Source organism: Dermacentor andersoni, chromosome 10 (assembly GCF_023375885.2).
Source record: "Dermacentor andersoni chromosome 10, qqDerAnde1_hic_scaffold, whole genome shotgun sequence".
NCBI classification, from domain to species: domain Eukaryota; kingdom Metazoa; phylum Arthropoda; class Arachnida; order Ixodida; family Ixodidae; genus Dermacentor; species Dermacentor andersoni.
In genome coordinates, this window is record NC_092823.1 from 134,288,586 (window position 1) to 134,311,987 (window position 23,402).

General features: G+C 45.4%; 1 protein-coding gene across 1 annotated transcript in view; it reads left to right on the top strand.

The window, feature by feature from the left end:
* The first annotated feature begins 939 nt into the window (after positions 1–939).
* The window catches only part of BBS1 (Bardet-Biedl syndrome 1), a 40,349-nt gene continuing 17,886 nt past the window's right edge, over positions 940–23,402 (top strand). The window contains exons 1-6 of the mRNA XM_072284746.1: positions 940–1,281; positions 3,614–3,852; positions 4,464–4,612; positions 7,118–7,164; positions 8,475–8,516; positions 8,600–8,678. Of these exons, the coding sequence (XP_072140847.1) occupies positions 1,190–1,281; positions 3,614–3,852; positions 4,464–4,612; positions 7,118–7,164; positions 8,475–8,516; positions 8,600–8,678 (648 nt within the window). The 5' untranslated portion in view covers positions 940–1,189. The remainder of the gene's footprint in view (positions 1,282–3,613; positions 3,853–4,463; positions 4,613–7,117; positions 7,165–8,474; positions 8,517–8,599; positions 8,679–23,402) is intronic.

Here is a 23,402-nt window from a genome sequence, read left to right on the forward strand (position 1 = left end):
TCTATCTATCTATCTATCTATCTATCTATCTATCTATCTATCTATCTATCTATCTATCTATCTATCTATCTATCTATCTATCTATCTATCTATCTATCTATCTATCTATCTATCTATCTATCTATCTATCTATCTATCTATCTATCTATCTATCTATCTATCTATCTATCTCTCTCTCTCTCTCTCTCTCTCTCTCTCTCTCTCTGTTCATCCATCCATCCTAAACACACATTTGAAAGTGCTACATCGCGTGGCAGATCGGCATGTTGATTCATTAATTAAATTAACTAAATTCTGCGGGTTTTACGTGCCACAACCACGATTTGATAATGAAGCCCGTCGTAGTGAGGGACTACGGATTAATTTTGGCCACCTGGGGTTCTTTAACGTGCAGCCCACGCACGGTACATACGAGTGTTTTTGCATTTCGTCACCATGGAAATGCGAAAACGTTCATGTACCGTGCATTGGGTGCACGTTAAAGAATCGAAATGCATCGGATTGATCCCGCGACCTCGTGCTTAGCAGCGCAACACCATAGCCACTAGGCCATTACGGTGGGCATTTGACATGTTGACGCTGCATCCTGAATTTTCATGTTGACTCGCAGCATTCGCATCGCCCTTCGCGAGTTATTTTCGCTGTCTTTGAGAACAAAACGGTATAAACCGAATTGGTGCCAGTTTTCACGAAACCTGACAGCAAGAATCATGCAAGCGATTTGATATATGGGATGAATACTTTCGTAGTCGCTTCCTACTTAATTTCGAAAAGTAGAATTTAATTAGCTTGTCGCGTTTAAGTTTCCGAAACTGCACAGTGGTTTAAATTTTGAGAAGGACTGAAGGAAATATGCTGTATACTGTACAAGGGATCGCCCGAGCCTAATAATCTAAATGAACATTGCAGTTCGTCATGTAAGCAATGTTCGCTGCCACGAGTAGGCCATCGTAAGAAGCGGAATGGTGTCACCGATCCAGACGACGAGCTCACATAAACGGGGCGCCTCGTTATGCAACGTTTCGCTCGTGAAGCTCGCAAGCAAAAGCGGTTTCAAAAATGATGCCTTCGCGCCTTTCTCGGGTCAGCGCTGCGTGTGCTGCGGAGGGGCCTCCGTAAGGCATCGATGCAGCTGCCGCCATCTTCCGGGACATGAACGCGACGGCTGTTGCCACGGCGACGCGCGTATATGTGTTTGCGTGCGGCTCTCCGCCGCTCACTGCTTTCGAGGAAGCGGCGTCAGAGGTGGATGGACATGAGCAGCAACGCGTCAGCGTCGAGGTGAGAAGTCGACGAGGGTGCATTTCTTGATCGCTGCAGGTGACATGCGAAATGCAATGTCGAAGGGAATGCGCAAGTGACAAATTCGCGCTGCGTTACGAGCGTGTGCCCATCACGCGCATTACAGAGAGACTGCTTATCCAAAAAACGGTTTTCGAAAAAAAAAGAAAAAAAAAAGATATGTGACCTTCTTGCGGCGGAAACGAAGGTTGGACGAATTGGATTCCACTAGTCGCAGTTTACCTGAGCGACAGACGAAGGGCGCTCGACGTTATTTGTCCGACTGCCTTTGTATGTAGTCTGTCGCGCTGTTTAACCACGATGACCTCGTTCCAACATTACCTCGAATATTTGAAATGTATTGCCATCTGTCCTCGCGGCGCCGTGCGTCAACCTTTACGCCGTACATAACGGTCGCACTTCACAAAGTGTTACTTAAAGATAAATAAAAAGGAAAATCAGCGCGTGGCAGAATTGACACATGTTACGTGACACGATAGCTTTGAGGAGACGTATAAGAATACGTAAAGACGACGATGCCACAAAGCGCTACGTCTCTGTTTTATACGAAACCAAAGAGCGAGGTTGAATTGAAAAGGCGTAACATGTACAAAAAACTGAGGAATCAAATAAAAGAAGGAAACAAAAAACACCATTCTATCTCACAATAAAAATTAATATAAACAGAAATAAAGCGGTAGGAACTCAGTAAAAATGGCTAAGTAACTCGCAAGCACTGTTGTCGGTTAATGTCAAGGAAACTTCATTGGCCTTCGGCGAGTGTGTCCCTCCGAGTATTGCGGGGCGGAAACCTTATCGTATGTCCCTGCTGTTAGGATACGGTAGCACACCAGGGCTGTCTAACGTACTGGTCTTGATGGTAATGGTGAGTCCATTTGTTTGGATCGTATTGTGTGCTTGACGCGAGTGGCGGACTCCATTAGCGGCGACTCGAACAAAGAGTCGTTATGAAATAAAGTTTATAGTTCACTCTCTCTGTAACGTTCGGATAGCGCTGCGCACAATTCAGTGTAGCTAATTTTTCGAGCCACCAGTTATATAATGATAACCAGTGAAAGCTGTTCCAGGCACTACACCGAACTTACATCACGGTACCTGCGACTTGCGCTAAAAAGATTTGCCAATGTCCGTAGCTGCCCAGAATGCGCCCTTGAAAGCTGGCTTTTTCACAATAAAACATTTATTGTGGAGAAGCCCAGTTCTGCAAATATGAGTATGTTGCATAAAATTATTCAGTTGAGTGAGTGTAACTAATAGAATTAACGAAGTAACTGCAAACTTCGTTATACACAAGCAGCTAAATAAATACAACCACATCAATCAGTAGAACATGGGCCCTGTAACTCCAGAAACAACGCCATCAGGTCAGGGGGTACCCGATTGCATTGATTGAATTCATACGTATATGTAACACCAGCTAAACGAAGTTTTATTAAGCCTTCTGCGCCTTCTTATTCCCATGCTACTGACACGCAGATCAGGCTTCTTCTTTTTAGCTCTGAAACATTACTCACCGCGCTTACCCTGTTGGTCTGTGGTCGTGCACGGACAAGGACACGCTGTCACAGCCCATTGCGACTTTTTGAATAGTGACCTTATGCAGGCTCCTTAAAACACAATCGATTGGGCTTAGGGCGCAGTCATGCAAACTTGTACCAATGTTTTCAGCGTTATTTGGATATATGTGCTGTGAATGTCTTAGATGTAGTATTTGTAGTGATGTAGTTTAATCTTCGCTTGGTGCAATAAATAAATTATATATATATATATATATATATTGTTACGGTGCATTTGGACAGGATATTTGCTTATCGTATAGTGAGTCTACAGACAGCGACTGTTACGGTAACGCGTGTTGTGACTGGACGTTGTCGTGCTGCTGGCAAATCACGCGCTGGTATACGTAGCCTCCATGTAGTACAGCAGGCTGTACCGGAGTCATGCGACGCTTTGTTCAACGGCTACTTTTCATTTCCGCCTTCGTTTCTTTTTGAAATTTCTTAGCGGCTAGAGTTTATTGTTGCGGTTAGGAACAGTCTGCTCTTCAGTGGCCTATGCGTCCAGAATTTCATGATATAATAAACAACCACTGAATGACCGCGAGACACATACTAGGGGAAAGCGCGGAAACAACCGACGAAGAGCTTGCATGCAACGACGTGGGACTGACTTATGACTAACAATTTATCATGCCTCGTTCACGATTTCGTGCTGCCTTCCGTAAAACTGTCGGTTGTCAGCCATTGTACGCGTGTTGTTTGCGCTGTCCCCATAAGTGTCTGTACACTAGCTCACCCTGGCGGGCTCGCAGTGGCGGCGGAAGCAACGGCGGCGCCTGGCTGCGCGCCCACCACGACCCGTACGCGTCGCTGTACGCCCTTCCGGGAGGCGTGTGCACGGCCGACGTGCTGGCCGACGGCGACCAGCGGCTTCTGGTGGCCGACCTGCGCAACGGAGGACGCCTGCGCCTTTTCCGCGGGGGACGCCAGCAGCAGCAAGGCGAGCAGGCCCTAGCCGCGCTGCCATGCGGACTGGCTGCCTTTCGAACGGGTGCGTCGACGTCTAGGACTGTCACAAACGGCACATATTGAGCCAAGTTGCCCTCCCATCACTGCTATGACAACCAGAATGTTACTAAAGGGTCGGGCAGGCGCGTTCCGTGAATTCGTGGTCAGGGGCATAGACGACTGAAGAACAAAGACAGCCCATTTCTGTGTTGTCCAGTCGTCTCGCCAACCAACTCGCCCAGTTCGCCATTTTGTTGATTTGCCTTCCGTGAGCACATCATACTCATAACGGTTAATTATAGCAGTAATTGAGGTCCACGGCCTCAGGGTTAGATATCGAAACTACGAAGGTCACATTGAGTTCGCTCATTTGTTACTACGCCAGACTCACCGCTGTACTCAACGGTGGTGACAACTTGCATCTTGATTCGATCGGTTTAGTACACTGCTTTCCCCATGGAAGGCAACACCGAGGATGAAAAGGACGAGCAGCTGTATATGAAGTGTCATTGAACTTGTGTCCCTACATATCGTGTCTCATCGTCTCTCACCCATCGTTGCGCCCCTTATAACACGGCGCACACCTATATAGTACACACATGACATACACCAAGTGGCCCAATCTCACTAGTGACTGGCCTGGACACCGTGCAGAGTCCGCCCCACCGGGGCAGCCTCCGTCCGTTGCCGTGGCAGCGGGTTCCTGCCTGTACGTGTACCGCAACCTGCGGCCCTTCTACAAGTTCAGCCTGCCCCACACGGCCGCGGACGAGGAAGAAAAGGAGGCCTGGTCTAAGCACCAGGTACACAACTAGACCAACATGTACCTTGACCCCACGGCATTAAACTGGGATAGTCGGTGTTCCCTGGCACTACAAATCACAGCGCGCAACTAGACAAGAAAAAAGGAAGCGAAACGCTTGCCTTCGTGCCTCAATTCTTGTCCGGTTGCGCACTGTTATTTGTAGCACCATGTACTGTCCGCTCATACTCGAGTACCAGCACATGCCCATTGAATCAAGTTGGAATCAAAGATGTTCATTGAATATCAGCACCAATCTAGTGGAATATACCTAGTGCTCCAAATCGGCGTGAAAGAGTTTCATTGAACAGCGGTACATACCCTATCCCGCGTCTACAGTGACCCATATCGGTGGGAAAGGAGTTCATTGAGGAGTGGCACATATGTACACATCGCCACATACTCAGCCACCCAAGTTGGTCCGACGGTTCGTTTCGAACCCTGTTCCCTCGTCACATCAACCCCATGCGCTACCCATTTGCCCACGGATAACCCAGTGACCCAGGTAGGGGTGAAATGGTTAGTTACAAACATAGTTGTCTCCCGGGAAGTGCGTATAAAGTGCCCTAAGATTGCTAACGCATTGAAAGAGCCTTGAAATTTATCCGATGCTGGGTGGAATTGAACCCACATCATAAGGTTTCATCACGTACAGCAACCCGACGCTTTCGCACTGGGCTTATGTGCCGCTTTTATATGAACGTCTTATACGGAAACGCTTTCGCGAGCTGCGCCATGAATAAGTTGGGCATGTGCAGCCCTCTCGGCATGAACTTTTCGCCAATTTGGGTCACTGAGTATGTGCCACTGGGTGTGCGGCCAGCGAGGAAACAATTCCTAGCGTCCGCAGGTACAGGTACGCCGCGCCTCTCGTCTCGGAGGCCACACGCTGATTTCGTGACAGCACCATTAGATGGCGCAGCTAGTCCGGAAAGAATAAAACCCCTTAAACTTCGTAAAGTAGTGACACACTCCTCCTCCGCCATCACTCCTCCTCATTTCTCCTCTCTTTCACGCTCCCTCCTCGACCATGGCGCCGCCTACACTGCTCGAGCGTAGCAACGCGCCAACATGCGCTCCTCGCCACTCCGTAGACGCTTCTTGAGCAAAAATGGCGCTGACGCACGGCGCGAGGGCCCACGTGGTGCTATTAGGCCAATAGCGACGCGGCATCGGCTTCGGCCAGAGCGCGCGAGAAGGAGGCGGCATTCTTCAAAGCGTGACAGTACTTTACGAAGTTTAAAGGGCTTTAGGAAAGAAGCAGGAGAGAAGAGCCCAGCTGCTGCGTGACGTGTTTCTCAGCGTTCGCACGCACCGGTGCGCCATACATTTCGGAGGCTACGTGCAGGCTTCGTGGCGGCGCCGCTAGATGGCGCCGAGTGTTCTTAGGGAAGCATGAAAGAGGAAACCTCATATATATATATATATAACTCGTTTCGACGGTGGCAATGTGCGTGTCGCTATATGATTCAATGCTAACCGCACATTACCGTCGACAATAATCGTGAGATAGATTCTGCCGAACATTTTAATGACATCATTCATTATCACCAAAATAAAAGCTCAACGCGGCGACCTTTTCTGCTCGCTGACCAAGCCTTGCAAAGCGTACCTCGTCCACTTCTCATGTTTCCAACTGGTCTTCTGCTAAGAAAATTTTGCACCGCGGGATTTGTCGCAAGGTCTATTCATTTATTTTAAAATGGCTTACGCTTGCTACTGTACTTCAGTGGGAGCGGGCCTTTCTCTCACGCTCATAAAATTTTATTTCGCACTTAGTACAAGGAACGAGACTTGGGGCGGCAGTGGGTAGGAGGCCGCTGAATGGATTTGACATCACACGAAAGTGTTCGACAGTGCCATCAGTCATAAGCGATAAATCCAAAGCCTCCAAAATCTTGGGAAAATAGGCTAAATAATGTCTCAGAGTAACCTTTCGAATAATAAAAAAAAGAACACACTAAAACAGTGCCTTTTGTTCGCAGTCTGGTCTCCTCCAAAATTACTGTTGACGTTCTGTATAGCAGGCAGCGCGGGTGGAGGTCCGTTTCGAGTACATGGGCGGTAAGCGCGTTAAAGTTCGTCCGATAAGGCTCTCCATGAGGCTGCTCAAGACCAGAATATGCTGTGGCGATTCTAGAATTGGGTACCAATTCAACTTAGACTTTGACCACTGATTCTAAATCTGCTTTGTCATTGTGTTATATAAAGAGGACCATCTACTCACGACGGGGGTATATGACAAGAACAGAACAGAATAAAATACGGAAGAGTGGCGAATAATCGTATTATACCCCAATGCCGCTGCAAGCCAAAGTGCGCTGCATTGTTCAAGTATAACGTGCAAAAGTGAGTGATAATATGGGCTAGTAGGTGGAACATCGACTTCCTGTGCTGTTTGTTCGGAATGTCAAGTAACGTGTTTTCTTCGCCATGCCGAATTCGGAAGCGCTCGATCTAAACCCACGCACCCTCGTTACTCAGTGACTTCCTCGCTGTCGCGCAGGATCCGGCCGATCCGGACGCCCTCAGGGACGCCCTCGAGGCTCTGCGGTGAGTGTCTGCGTCGTTGCCGACGAGTTCCTTCTCGTCCTCTCCGTGCGGCCGCAGTGAACGCACCGAAGCTCGCCCAGTCTGCCGCTAGAGTAGCCGTCGCATCGCTTACGTGCTAAAACCTGCCCAATGCTTCGCTCAGCCATTCGGAGCGATGACACTGACACATAACATTATGCATGTGTTAGCCAGGTAGACAGACTTCGCTAGTACAGTCCACTTGTTTTCCATACAGACCATAGTATGCGATCCTCGCAGGTTTCCTACAGCGAAGCTTTCTTTGCGAACTCTCCCGACCTTTCCTGACCGTGGCTGCTAGGCGCTGCTGCCTTGCAGAATAGCTCACACTTACAAAAAAGTTAGGTGCCCGTTGGTACCTCTGTTTTCCAGCACAGCAGCCCGATGCTCTGACCATTAGACCACCAATTGCACATCTGTCGTGCCAACACCGACTGGCTCTTTGAGGTTGCCGCCGCGTGTGTCACACTGCGCATAGCACGGGTGCGCGAGAGCACATACGCGCACCCCAGTTTCCTTTACGCCAAACAAGCAGGAATGAAATGGGCAGCTTCATAGCATTTCCTTAACCGCGTCATGCAAATTCTGAGATGTGCGTTGGATCTGAATAATTAATTATTAACTGTATTTGATCATATTTCGCTGCCTGTAGGTGGCGCCGGACACTCCTCTTCTGTGACATAAAGGTTGTGCTCGAAACGATGATAATAACAGAAGCAATCATTAGAAAACAAAAGTATAGTGACATCATTTATGTAAATTTCACCAACAAAAGAAATGTTCCTGGGAGTTGACAAAATATAAGTGCTAGGACTGGTGCAAATGACCTCCCTCTTGAGTGCCATATTCAAACAACACTTGTGATCGCAGATAGAAGAACCACGGAAACACCAAGACTGCAGGGATTACGGAAACCCAATCAAGAATGAAAGAACCGCTCTGTCGAAATAATTCTCGCAGTTCAGACTTTGATTTCGCACAGTCTATCCCAACAGTTTTTTATATAACATAGACAGAAATTAAATATGATATTTCAAAGCTTGCATTGTGAAGATATCATAAAATTCGATTTTTTTTCTAGGCACGAGCTCAGGCAGATACCCAAGTGGATGAACTCAAATGAAAAATGAAGGAAGTGAGAAGCCACAACCCGTCAACATTCTTCTATTTTAATTTTCATTTTTCATATTTTTTGCGTCTGACTTTTCATTAAATGGTTATGCAATTGTGAAAAGGCAAACTCCCGTCGAGAAGAAGGAGCATTTTCTCAACGTCATCTATTAAATGTGCAGATCCCAAGGAGGGATGGGAAGATTGACGGCACGCTCTCAGAGGTAAGCGCGCACGCTGCACCTGTACGCCTAAGTGCCAAGCGGCGAACGCATACTTACGGAGAGACGGCTGTACATGCTTTCAGGTTCCTGCTATTGGAGCCGGATGAGACAAAGGCGTTCATCGAGGCCAACAGGGAATTCCCGCTCAAGCGGCATACGCAGGTCAGGCCCGTTTCCCTGCAAAGTTCCGATGCGTCGCTAATCAGGTGGATGGAAATGAAATATTTTTACAAACGTAACGAAGCGCCAATCACGTGTCAGCAACGTACGGCTTAGCACGGCTTTTCCCACACAAAGGCAGCTTCGGCAGCTTCAAAATACGTGGACACTGGCCTACCGATTTCCGTAAGGACAAGAAAATAGCAGGTACATTGTACCCATAAAACAAGTTTGTCGGGTTGTTGTGATCCACTTTGCCTTAATAAGGTGCAACCTTAGTTATAAAGCGAATAGCTTTGTTCTGATCTTTCGCCTGTTTTCGTGGTCGGCGGCTGGCGGCCGGAATTTCTCCGCCAACACAAAGGGCGCGTTGGTCGCTATCAAGGGCGCGTTGGTCGCTATCACTAAAGATATCAAATCAAAACACCTTCAATGCGAACGTGGTACTCGCAAACTTGTGAGTTCTAAGATATGACATTTGCAACGATAAAATAACTATTTTTCCCCAAATTGTATTAAACATCCGGGGCTAAGAGGTAGTGAAAATTTACAATAGGTGACAATGGGAAGATAGGACTTCGCTTTGTTGAAGGCGTGCCTTCATAACATCGTTGTGCGTATTAGTGAATAGTCAGGCCACTTGGCACATGCTGTCGGAGCTTTAGAGGCGTCTGAAGGTCTAGGGGCTATGGGGGAGCGTTCGGGAAGCGTTACTGCTCTTCCCCTGCCACCCTCTCTCCCTGTGGCGACGGCAGGGAAGATGTCCAGCACTTCTCCAGAAGTACTGATTAACGACTCTTTTCTCTGCGGAATTACGCAATGAAACAAACGCTACCCTAATACCTTTACTGCAACAAATAGGCCTTTAAGCGAATAATTCCTTTATTAAAACGAACAGCTTTCTAAAAGCTCTCGGCTATCTGGTTACATTGAAAATCATCGCCGATAGTCTCAGCTCAATTTATTTCTTTTCATTAAATGCTTCACTAAATGTTAGGAGCTTCCAAACTGGACGAAGTAAGGCAAATCCATGCATTACCCATAATTCTTGCGCTGGTTGAGCCACAGCTACCGTAGGCACTAGAGCCAGATTTCTCCTAGTAACTACAGTAGGAAACTCTATGATTCCAGAACCATCAACCATGGCCTAGCAAGAAAGCCCGGCAGAGCATGGCACGGTGTAAAATAAAGCATGCATTACATCATGTGACAATAAGACTTTTAGGGCAGCTTTGAGTTGAAAAATCGTAATTTTCTTTTGTAAAATCTTTTTCCTTAGACCTTGGTTTCAATAATATACTTAAATAATCGATCTGAATTTGCAAAAAAGAAAAATCAAGACTCAACACAAGAGGCTGTGAAAAAAGATTCTTAATGAGGCATGGTATCTGTAGGGGCTTCAGTTTCCAGTCATGCTAGACCGGCATCACAACCGCGAGTTTTGACTGAATGGTGAGCTTTTATGTTGTAAGTAAAAGCAAGCACTAGCCCTAGCTAAGCCAGAACAAGCTCATGGTGCATCGTTCATCAATGCTCAGACGAAGGCCACTTTTTTCACATATGAGAGGCTGACAGATGAAACGCTGTTGTCTAGCTGTGCTCAAAGCAAAACCCAAAGTGCATTTAAGTCTCCCAACAGCAAGATTTATTTGCTGTGTCCAAAACATTTGAACTCTAACACCAAGATTTGGTTGCTGCGCCCAAAAACAAGATTTGCTCTCCCAGCAACAAGATTTCGTTTCTGTGCCCAAAATCAAGATTTGCTCTCCCTGCAGCAAGATTTTGTTGTCGTGCCCAAAACACATCTTGTTGTTGTGCACAAAACAAGTTTTGCTCTCCCTGCAGCAAGATTTCGTTGATGTGTGCAAAACAAGATTTGTTCTCCCAGCCGCAAGATTTGATTGTTGTACTTAAAAACAAGATTTACTTTCCCAACAGCATGTTTTGGTAGCAGTGATCAAAAACAAGATTTGCTCTCCCAGGAATAAGATTTGGTTGCTGTGTCCAAAAACAGGATTTGCTCTCCCAACAACATGATTCGGTTGCTGTGACCAAAAACAACATTCGCTCCCCGAACAGCAAGATTTGATTGCTGTGCCACAAAACAAGATTTGCTCTCCCAGGAACAAGATTTGGTTGCTGTGCCCAAAAACAACATTTGCTCTCCCAGCAGCAAGACGTTATGCTGTAAGCCAAAACAGGATTTGCTTTCCCAACATCATGATTTGGTTGCTGTGACCAAAAACAACATTCGCTCCCCTAGCAAGAAGATTTGATTACTGCGCCCCAAAACAAGATTTGCTCTTCCAACAGCATGGTTTGATTGCTATACCAAAAACCAAGATTTGCTCTCCCAACCGAGAGATCTGGTTGCTGTGCCAACAAAACAAGATTTGCTCTCCCAGCAGCTTGATTTGGTTGCTGGGCCCAAAAACAAGATTTGTTCTCCCTGCAGAAACATTTGGTTGCGGTGCCCCAAAACAATAATTGCTCTCCCAACAGCATAATTTGGTTGCTGTCCCCCAAAACAACATTTGATCTCCAACAAGATTTCCTCTCCCTGCAGCAAGATTTGGTTGCTATGCCCAAAACAACATTTGCACTCCCAGCTGGAATATTTGGTTGCTGTGCCCAAAATCAAGATTTGCACTCCCATAACAAGATTTTGTTACTGTACCCAAAAACAAGATCTGCTCTTCCAGCCGCAAGATTTGGTTTCTGTGCCCAAAACAACATTTGCACTCCCAGAAGCAAGATTTGGTTGCTGTGCCAAAAAAAAACAATATTTGAACTCCCAGCGACTCCCAACAGCAAGATTTCGTTGTTGTGGTCAAAAACAAGATTTGCCCTTCCAACAGCAAGAGTTCCTTGCTGTACTTAAAGACAAGATTTATTGTCCCAACAGCATGATTTGGTTGCTGTGACTAAAAACAAGATTCGCTCTCCCAGCAGAAAAATTTGATTGCTGTGCCCCAAGACAAGATTTGCTCTCCCAACAGCATGATTTGGTTGCTGTGACCAAGAACAAGATTTTTCTCTCCCAGCAGCAAGATTTGATTGCTATGCCTAAAGCAACATTTGCTCTCCCGACAGCAATATTTCTTTGCTATGCCAAAAAATAAGACTTGCTCTCCAAACAGCAAGATTTGGTTGCTGTTCCCAAAAACAAGATTTGCTCTCCCAGCAACAAGATTTGTTTGCTCTGCCCAAAAACAAGATTTTCTCTCCTTGCAGCAAGGTTTGGTTGCTGTGACCAAAACAACATTTATACTCCCAGAAGAAAGATTTGGTGGCTATGCCCATACACAAGATTTGCTTTCCCAGCAGCAAGACTTGATTGCTCTGCCCAAAAACAAGGTTACCACAAGATTTCCTTGCTGTACTTAAAGAGAAGATTTACTGCCCCAGCAGCAAGATTTGGTTGCTGTGCCCCGAGACAAGATTTGCTCTCCTAACAGCATGATTTAGTTGCTATGCCCAAAAACAAAATTTGCTCTCGCAACAGCAAGATTTGGTTGCTGTGCCCAAAAACAAGATTTGCTCTCCCAGCAACAAGATATGGTTCCTGAGCCCAAAAACAAGATTTGCTCTCCCAACAACAAGATTTGGTAGCTGTGCCCAAAAACAAGATTTGCTCTCCCAGGAACAAGATTTGGTTGCTGTGCGCAAAAAGGAGATTTGCTTTTTCAACAGCATGATTTGATTTATACCAAAAAGTAAGATTTGCTCTCCCAACCGAGAGATCTGGTTGCTGTGCCAACAAAACAAGATTTGCTCTCCCAGCAGCTTGATTTGGTTGCTGGGCCCAAAAACAAGATTTGTTCTCCCTGCAGAAACATTTGGTTGCGGTGCCCCAAAACAATAATTGCTCTCCCAACCGCATAATTTGGTTGCTGTCCCCCAAAACAACATTTGATCTCCAACAAGATTTCCTCTCCCTGCAGCAAGATTTGGTTGCTATGCCCAAAACAACATTTGCACTCCCAGCTGGAATATTTGGTTGCTGTGCCCAAAATCAAGATTTGCACTCCCATAACAAGATTTTGTTACTGTACCCAAAAACAAGATCTGCTCTTCCAGCCGCAAGATTTGGTTTCTGTGCCCAAAACAACATTTGCACTCCCAGAAGCAAGATTTGGTTGCTGTGCCAAAAAAAAACAATATTTGAACTCCCAGCGACTCCCAACAGCAAGATTTCGTTGTTGTGGTCAAAAACAAGATTTGCCCTTCCAACAGCAAGAGTTCCTTGCTGTACTTAAAGACAAGATTTATTGTCCCAACAGCATGATTTGGTTGCTGTGACTAAAAACAAGATTCGCTCTCCCAGCAGAAAAATTTGATTGCTGTGCCCCAAGACAAGATTTGCTCTCCCAACAGCATGATTTGGTTGCTGTGACCAAGAACAAGATTTTTCTCTCCCAGCAGCAAGATTTGATTGCTATGCCTAAAGCAACATTTGCTCTCCCGACAGCAATATTTCTTTGCTATGCCAAAAAATAAGACTTGCTCTCCAAACAGCAAGATTTGGTTGCTGTTCCCAAAAACAAGATTTGCTCTCCCAGCAACAAGATTTGTTTGCTCTGCCCAAAAACAAGATTTTCTCTCCTTGCAGCAAGGTTTGGTTGCTGTGACCAAAACAACATTTATACTCCCAGAAGAAAGATTTGGTGGCTATGCCCATACACAAGATTTGCTTTCCCAGCAGCAAGACTTGATTGCTCTGCCCAAAAACAAGGTTACCACAAGATTTCCTTGCTGTACTTAAAGAGAAGATTTACTGCCCCAGCAGCAAGATTTGGTTGCTGTGCCCCGAGACAAGATTTGCTCTCCTAACAGCATGATTTAGTTGCTATGCCCAAAAACAAAATTTGCTCTCGCAACAGCAAGATTTGGTTGCTGTGCCCAAAAACAAGATTTGATCTCCAACAAGATTTCCTCTCCCTGCAGCAAGATTTGGTTGCTATGCCCAAAACAACATTTGCACTCCCAGCTGGAAGATTTGGTTGCTGTGCCCAAAAACAAGATTTGCACTCCCATAACAAGATTTTGTTACTGTACCCAAAAACAAGATCTGCTCTTCCAGCCGCAAGATTTGGTTTCTGTGCCCAAAACAACATTTGCACTCCCAGAAGCAAGATTTGGTTGCTGTGCCAAAAAAAAACAATATTTGAACTCCCAGCGACTCCCAACAGCAAGATTTCGTTGTTGTGGTCAAAAACAAGATTTGCCCTTCCAACAGCAAGAGTTCCTTGCTGTACTTAAAGACAAGATTTATTGTCCCAACAGCATGATTTGGTTGCTGTGACTAAAAACAAGATTCGCTCTCCCAGCAGCAAAATTTGATTGCTGTGCCCCAAGACAAGATTTGCTCTCCCAACAGCATGATTTGGTTGCTGTGACCAAGAACAAGATTTTTCTCTCCCAGCACCAAGATTTGATTGCTATGCCTAAAGCAACATTTGCTCTCCCGACAGCAATATTTCTTTGCTATGCCAAAAAATAAGACTTGCTCTCCAAACAGCAAGATTTGGTTGCTGTTCCCAAAAACAAGATTTGCTCTCCCAGCAACAAGATTTGTTTGCTCTGCCCAAAAACAAGATTTTCTCTCCTTGCAGCAAGGTTTGGTTGCTGTGACCAAAACAACATTTATACTCCCAGAAGAAAGATTTGGTGGCTATGCCCATACACAAGATTTGCTTTCCCAGCAGCAAGACTTGATTGCTCTGCCCAAAAACAAGGTTACCACAAGATTTCCTTGCTGTACTTAAAGAGAAGATTTACTGCCCCAGCAGCAAGATTTGGTTGCTGTGCCCCGAGACAAGATTTGCTCTCCTAACAGCATGATTTAGTTGCTATGCCCAAAAACAAAATTTGCTCTCGCAACAGCAAGATTTGGTTGCTGTGCCCAAAAACAAGATTTGCTCTCCCAGCAACAAGATATGGTTCCTGAGCCCAAAAACAAGATTTGCTCTCCCAACAACAAGATTTGGTAGCTGTGCCCAAAAACAAGATTTGCTCTCCCAGGAACAAGATTTGGTTGCTGTGCGCAAAAAGGAGATTTGCTTTTTCAACAGCATGATTTGATTTATACCAAAAAGTAAGATTTGCTCTCCCAACAGCAAGATGTGGTTGCTGTGCCCACAAACAAGATTTGCCCTGCCAACAGCATGATTTGGCTGCTGTGCCCAAACAGAAAACTTGCTTTCCCAGCAACAAGATTTGGTTGCTGGGCCCAGAAACAAGATTTGCTCTCTCTGCAGAAACATTTGGTTACGGTGCCCCAAAACAATTTGCTCTCCCAACAGCATAATTTGGTTGCTATCTCCAAAAACAAGATTTGCTCTCCCAGCAACAAGATTTGTTTGCTCTGCCCAAAAACAAGATTTTCTCTCCTTGCAGCAAGGTTTGGTTGCTGTGACCAAAACAACATTTATACTCCCAGAAGAAAGATTTGGTGGCTATGCCCATACACAAGATTTGCTTTCCCAGCAGCAAGACTTGATTGCTCTGCCCAAAAACAAGGTTACCACAAGATTTCCTTGCTGTACTTAAAGAGAAGATTTACTGCCCCAGCAGCAAGATTTGGTTGCTGTGCCCCGAGACAAGATTTGCTCTCCTAACAGCATGATTTAGTTGCTATGCCCAAAAACAAAATTTGCTCTCGCAACAGCAAGATTTGGTTGCTGTGCCCAAAAACAAGATTTGCTCTCCCAGCAACAAGATATGGTTCCTGAGCCCAAAAACAAGATTTGCTCTCCCAACAACAAGATTTGGTAGCTGTGCCCAAAAACAAGATTTGCTCTCCCAGGAACAAGATTTGGTTGCTGTGCGCAAAAAGGAGATTTGCTTTTTCAACAGCATGATTTGATTTATACCAAAAAGTAAGATTTGCTCTCCCAACAGCAAGATGTGGTTGCTGTGCCCACAAACAAGATTTGCCCTGCCAACAGCATGATTTGGCTGCTGTGCCCAAACAGAAAACTTGCTTTCCCAGCAACAAGATTTGGTTGCTGGGCCCAGAAACAAGATTTGCTCTCTCTGCAGAAACATTTGGTTACGGTGCCCCAAAACAATTTGCTCTCCCAACAGCATAATTTGGTTGCTATCTCCAAAAACAAGATTTGATCTCCCAGCAATAAGATTTCCTCTCCTTGTAGCAAGATTTGGTTGCTATGCCCAAAACAACATTTGCACTCCCAGCTGCAAGATTTGTTTGCTGCGCCCAAAAACAAGATTTGCACTCAAATAACAAGACTTTGTTACTGTGCCAAAAACAATATCTGCTTTGCCAGCAGCAAGATTTGGTTCCTGTGCCCAAAACAACATTTACACTCTCAGAAGCAACATTTGGTTGCGGTGTCAGAAAACAAGATTTGAACTCCCAACGACTCCCAACAGCAAGATTTTTTTTTTTGCTCTGGTCAAAAAGAAGATTTGCTCTCCCAGCAACAAGATTCGGTTGCTGTGCCCCAAAATAAGATGGGCTCTCCCAGCAGCAAGATTTGATTGCTGTGCCCCAAAACAAGATTTGCTCTGCCAGCAGCAAGATTTGATTGCTGTGCCTAAAAATAAGATTTGCTCTCCCAACAGCTAGATTTGGTTGCTTTGCCGAAAACCAAGATTTGCTCTCCCAGTAGCAAGGCTTGGTTGCTATACTCAAAACAAGATCTGCTCTCCCAGTAGCAAGTTCTAGCTTCTGTGTCTCAAAACAAGTTTTGCTCTCCCAACAGCAAGCTTTGGTTGCTGTGCCCCAAAACAAGATTTGCTCTCCCAACAGCATGATTTGGTTGCTGCGCCAAAACAGGATTTGCTCTCTTTGCGGCAAGATTTGGTTACTGTGCCCATAAACAAGCTCTTCTTTCCCAGCAGCAAGACTTGATCGCTCTGTCCAGAAACAAGGTTTGCTCTCCCGACCGCAAGAGTTCCTTGCTGTACTTAAAAACAAGATTTACTACCTCAACTGCATGATTTGGTTGCTATGCCTAAAACAACATTTGCTCTCCCGACAGCAAATTTGGTTGCTATGCCCGAAAACAATATTTGCCCTCCCAACAGCATGATTTGGATGCTGCGCCCAAAAACAAGATTTGCTCTCACAGCAACAAGATTTGGTTGCTGTGCCCAAAACAAGTTTTGCTCTCCCAGCCGTGAGATTTGATTGCTGTACCCAAAAACAAGATTTACTGTCCCAACAGCATGCTTTGGTAGCTGTGCCCCAAAAGAAGATTTGCTCTCCCGGGAACAAGATTTGGTTGGTGTGCGCAAAAACGAGATTTTCTCTTCCAACCGCGTGATTTGGTTGCTGTGGCCGAAAACAAGATTCGCTCTGCCAACACTCAGATTTGACTGCTGCGTCCCAAAACAAGGTTTGCTTTCCCAACAAACAGCCTGATTTGGTTGCTATGCTAAAAAGCAAGATTTGCTCTCCCAACAACAAGATGTGGTTGCTCTGTCTACAAACAAGATTTGCTCTCCCTGCAGCAAGATTTGGTTGCTGTGCCCAAAACAAGATTTTCTCTCCCAACAGCATGATTTGGTTGCTGTGACCAAGAACAATAGTTCCTCTGCCAGCAGCAAGATTTGATTGATGTGCGTAAAAACAAGATTTACTCTCCCAACAGCAAGATTTGGTTGCTATGCAGCAAGATTTATTTTCTATGGCAAAAAACAAGATTTGCTCTCCCAACAGCAAGATTTGGTTGCTGTGCCCAAAAACATTTGCTCTCCCAAAAGCAAGATTTGTTTGCTATGCTCAAAACAAGATTTGCTCTCCCAGTAGCAAGGTTTGGTTGCTATGCTGAAAACAAGATTTGCTCTCCCAGTAGCAAGGTTTGGCTTCTGTGTCCCAAAACAAGGTTTGTTCTCCCAACGGCAAGCTTTGGTTGCTGTAGCTCCCCTTCCCCCAAAAGAAAGTCGCAGTTTCGCCCGATAGGCAAACCATCGATTGCGATAGCAAATTAGTGGACGGCTAGACGAAGTAAGGATAGAATTTTTATTGCCCATACAGGCTTGTAAACATAGGCATACCAACGAAATTAACAAACGTGGTGTCACGAACACGTCTCACTCGGTGACCGCGGAAACTCGCTATCGAAACGCTGCAGTGAGGAAGCGTGGCAGCAGCAGTGAGCGAATTGGCCTTCGTGCTGCGTCTCGCATCAACGCGAACTACTCCGCGAGAATACAGTGCGTCGCGGCCTTTGTCCCGCTTGCAGATAGCTTTCAAGTTACAGCGGCCCGGGCGGGTGCGCGCGGCTGCCCAGAGTAGAACGCGCCTCCTCTCTACACTCCGCTCGAAGGCTCGCGCGCAACGGAAGATGGCGCGCTGCTTGTCGCTTTCCTATCTTGCTGCGCGAGATTGAGCCGCAATCGCCGGCTCACCTTCGCACGCTTTCATTGCACATAGAGATTACGACATGCGACGACGACGTCATCCTCCTTGGACTTTATACGGAACCTCAAGGCGACGGCCACGCCGATAGCGACGGAAGAGATGCGCCTGGAGTGTCCATATAATTTCTGTCACAATGAAACAAGATTTTCTCTCCCAACATCAAGATTTGATGTTGTGCTCAAAAAGCTACAGAAATTTAGGAAATTGTCTCCTAATGGACAACATTCTTGGGCTCGGTGTTACTTAGATTCTGCTTTTGTTTCCCAAATTTCAGTTGGCCCACCCCCAAATTTCAATTTGACCCATCACCATATCACCCCCAAATTCAGGTTGGCCCACTATGTATCACCCCTAAATTTAGGGTGGCCCACCCCCATCATCATCATCATCATAATCAGCCTGGTTACGCCCACTGCAGGGCAAAAGACTCTCCCATATTTCTCCAACTACCCCGGTCATGTACTAATTGTGGCCATGTTGTCCCTGCAAACTTCTTAATCTCATCCGCCCACCTAACTTTCTGCCGCCCCCTGCTACGCTTCCCTTCCCTTGGAATCCAGTCCGTAACCCTTAATGGCCATCGGTTATCTTCCCTCCTCATTACATGTTCTGCCCATGCCCATTTCCTTTTCTTAATTTCAACTAAGATGTCATTAACTCAAGTTTGTTCCCTCACGCAATCTGTTCTTTTCTTATCCCTTAACGTTACACCCATCATTCTTCTTTCCATAGCTCGTTGCGTCGTCCTTAATTTAAGTAGAACCCTTTTCGTAAGCCTCCAGGCTTCTGCCCCGTACGTGAGTACTGGTAAGACACAGCTGTTATACACTCTTCTCTTGAGGGATAATGGCAACCTGCTGTTCATGATCTGAGAATGCCTGTCAAACGCACGCCAGCCCATTCTTATTCTTCTGATGATTTCAGTCTCATGATCCGGATCCGCAGTCACTACCTGCCCTAAGTAAATGTATTCTCTTACCACTTCCAGTGCCTCGCAACCTATCGTAAACTGCTGCTTTCTTCCGAGACTGTTAAACATTATTTTAGTGTTCTGCAGATTAATCTTTAGACCCACCCTTCGGCTTTGCCTCTCCAGGTCAGTGAGCATGCATTGCAGTTGGTCCACTGAGTTACTAAGCAAGGCAATATCATCAGAGAATCGCAAGTTACTAAGGTATTCTCCATTACCTCTTATACCCAATTCTTCCCAATCCAGGTCTCTCAATAGAGAGTTTTAGAATAGGGGCCCCAAACGTTTTGGGGCTGCAAAGAAATAGCGTCGAAGCAACTGCGCATGCGCGAGACGCAAACTGCGTTTGGGTTTTGCGTTGGGAACGCTATTTCACCGATTTAGCGGGAGCTCAAATAGCGTTCCCAAAAGCTTTGCGTCAACAAACATGGCGGCACCCATCGAAGCGACGGCTCTAACCTAGCACCAAACTGGGTTCGATTCGCGGTAATGCGTGAAGTTCGCAAGCTAGGAGAAGCGACTGCAATTATCGCTTTCTCTCAACTAGCGTGTGTTATGAAGATTGATTCATTAGACGCCGCTGATTCCGAATTCGAGTGTGGATTTTATGGCTCGTAGGCCTAACACGGCTAAGCTTGGCTGGTGAAGGCACGTAAAGTTGGTTTTGTTGCTCCAAACTAAGCACAACTAATTGTTTGCTGCTTGAAGAATAACCTCTAAATTGTAATTAAACGCGAATACACGCAAGTCAAAATTACTATTCATATCATAAGATGGTATATTTTATTTAATTATTTTTAATCGTTTTTCTTAGACGCCGTAGTGGCGCTGTCAGCGCAAGACGCTCTCTGCAAACGCAAAGAGCCCTATTCTAAAGCTCTTCACTCCAGCGTGCCCCAACGCTAACACCCGCAAAGCTCTTTGGGGCCCCAAAATATTGGGGCCCCTATTCTAAAACTCTCTATTACCTCCTGTAAACACGCTGTGAATAGCATTGGAGAGATCGTATCTCCCTGCCTGACGCCTTTCTTTATTGGGATTTTGTTGCTTTCTTTATGGAGGACTACGGTGGCTATGGAGCCGCTATAAATATCTTGCAGTATTTTTACATACGGCTCGTCTACACCCTGATTCCGTAATGCCTCCATCACTGCTGAGGTTTCAACTGAATGAAACGCTTTCTCATAATCAATGAAAGCTATATATAAGGGTTGGTTATATTCCGCACATTTCTATATCACCTGATTGATAGTGTGAATATGGTCTATTGTTGAGTAGCCTTTGCGGAATCCTGCCTGGTCCTTTGGTTGACGGAAGTCTAAGGTGTTCCTGATTCTATTTGCAATTACCTTAGTAAGTACTTTGTAGGCAACGCACAGGCCCACCCCCATATCACCCCCAAATTTACATTGGCCCATCCCCAATCGCCCCCAAATCTAAGTTGGCCCACCCCATATGACCTCCAAATTTAACTTAGCCCACCCACATATTACCCCAAATTCAGGTTGGCCCATCCCATATCACCACAAAATTTAAGTTGACCCACTCCCACTTTCAAGTTGGCCCGCCCCAAGCACTATGTATTCCTATGGGCAAGGTGTCACGCTTTTTGCCTTACACGATTCTGCTACCATATTGATGAGCTATTGGTCAAACAACGCTAAGCATTAAAACAAGATTCCCCAACAGCAATATCTTTTTGCTGTGCCCAAGAATAATATTTGCTTCACACTGTTCTGGAGATTTGGCCCCTTCTAGAACCCTCCTGTGGTTCAACAAGGGCCACAAAGTCTTCGCGGAAGTTTTACAGGAAGCTCGCAGGAGATCTGAGGTTATGACGTGTGCAGAAGGGAAAAGTGGGAAACTTTTTTCTTCATCTGGAAAAGCTATTCCACATTATGGGCACATGTAAATTTATCATCTGCAATAGCAATAAGAACGCGTAGAAACTTTTAATTTATTTTTTCTCTTTTTTTCAAATGTTACGCAGTTTTTGCTACTTAAGCACAAACATTCTTAATGTAACTCAATCTCGGCCAAGTCTTGAAGAACAAAGACTTGCAGAATGCAATTATCTAGGTTTTACAGTAATATGCAGCAATTCTAGTCATGTGCAATGTCGATAACTATAGTCAAGGTGAACAATTATTTTTGTGAAATATTAGAGCGAAAATAAAATACATTTCGAGCTTATGCACTGAATCATTTATACCATTCTTGTAGGCCTAATGTGAAGCCCCAACCTTGCACCAGACAACCTACTTTTTCCACTTGAGGGGGACGCAGAAAAAATAACCAGATAAAATATTGAGAAACTAAGAATATTTGAAAATAGGACATTAAGCTCTATATTCTGCATCCAAGTCTTTCAGTTAGCATTATTAATTCTGAAAGTGGATCTCTGAGGCGCATCTCTCCTTAAGGTAACGCGGTCTGCACATAGAAGCTATAGGCACCTTGCACCGACCAAATAGTACTGCGAATCTCATTTATCACCCCAGCGTCGCCGCCACAAAGCGTAGAAAATACGACGGCATTCCAAACGACGACCCCTGCATAATCTTTCGTCTGTGGCATTGCGTTTCCTGCTAAAATTACTGGAAGAAACTCTGTTGCTGCAATCATTCTGAACTACCATGGGAGTGATGGTTTCTTTCCCCTCTCCCACATTTTTCATGCGTGTGCACATTTTTAAATTCTTTTTTAAAGACCTTTGTCTTCCTTTACCCTTTCCAAGTGCAGGGTAGCAAACTGGATATCTATCTTCCAGTTAACCTCCCTGCCTTTCTCATCTCTTTTATCTCTCTCTCTCTCTATCTCTACGTGGATTTGTCTCATCTTCGTGCTTGTGGCTTCAGACGTTCTTGCATTTCTTATATACTTTTATTGGCTGAAATTTCCAAGCAATAATATTTTTTTCTAAACGTATAAAGGCAATAGTACTCTACCGTACGCGCATGCAACATGCTTCGAAATCATTTCATTTATGGCGCCATATTTATTTTTATGATCACTTTGTAAAGCTACAAAGTCTTTAGGACGAAATGGGACGAAGTTTAGGCAAATCTATGCATCCATGATACCCACGCTCGCTGAATCGCCGGGCAGAACCGCCATACTTGTAGATACCGTAGACAATAGACAGTTCTGGTTCAGCGTGTTTAGCGGGTTCGAAATGTGCATGCGCCAATTATTCTTCCAATAAGTTTTGTAAGAAACCGTATGGCCTGCGTGTCATCTGCGGAGCTTTGGGTGCACGTGTTACTTACGCACTCAAATTAGACAGCGGCGTCACGCAGAACCACGTGCATTTGGACACTTGCAGATATCGAGCATGCAGTCCGCGATAAGTAGTCGCAGATATCAGCATTAACATGCCTCGTGTTCCTTTCATTCTGATTCCACCGCTCTGTGTAAGTCTGGCGCATCTGCCACAATGTACACCGTAAAAGCAAAGTACATTCGGCCACGAAGGTTTGCGGGACACGGTATTCGTGAAAAAGCGAAATTGCCGCGAGGCATAGGCAAATCGATAGCGTCGAATTGAAAGTTTCAATCTGCAGTAGTTTTTTGCCGGCATGCAAATTAATCGGAGTATAAACTATAAGCGACATGCCTTAGCACAGAATAAATTTACGTCTGTCTTGGAGGCCGAGCCCCGCAAAATTTCCCGGCTGGCCGCAACTGTATAGCCCTCCTGGCAAGTTGCGTGTTGTTTGAGCGAAACGGCATCAGCTCCGAGACATAATTGCCGCTAAAGGAACGCGCTTAAATATAAATTAAGGACCCGAAGGAAAACAATCACGACGACGCGGGTCGCCGTCATTGCTTTCCTTCATGTTTCTGTGTTTTCGTCTGCGTCCTTTTAGCGGCGATTAGGTAGCAGAGCACGTGCCAAATGTGTCGAGAGTTCTTCTGAAGCGGCGACTTTTTGCGTAATCGTGGACTATACATAGCACGTGTGTCGCTCAGCAAAGGTCAGGCTTATATCCAAAATTTACTAGGTGTTTCTATTAGGAAGCTGCAGAAGAAAACCGTTTGTCGTGCCCAAACAACGCTAAATCTTTTTCCTAGGCGTCGTAGAGGGGTTAGTTTTAAATGTTATTAGAATATGGTCAACATATCTAGATACTCTAAGCACCCTTGGATCGTACAAGGGCAGATGAGATAAAAAAAAAAGGACTTTTGCGTGTAAGTGCGGCGACACATGAACCGAAGCAGAAGACCCCGCGTTGCATGTAAAATTGATCGTAGTATCATTGAGAAGACATAAAATTCTAGCACACCATTTTGCTCAATGCACTAGCAGTAGACAAGAGTTCTCCATGCGACCATCAGCTAAGGAAGCAGAACCAGCTGAGTG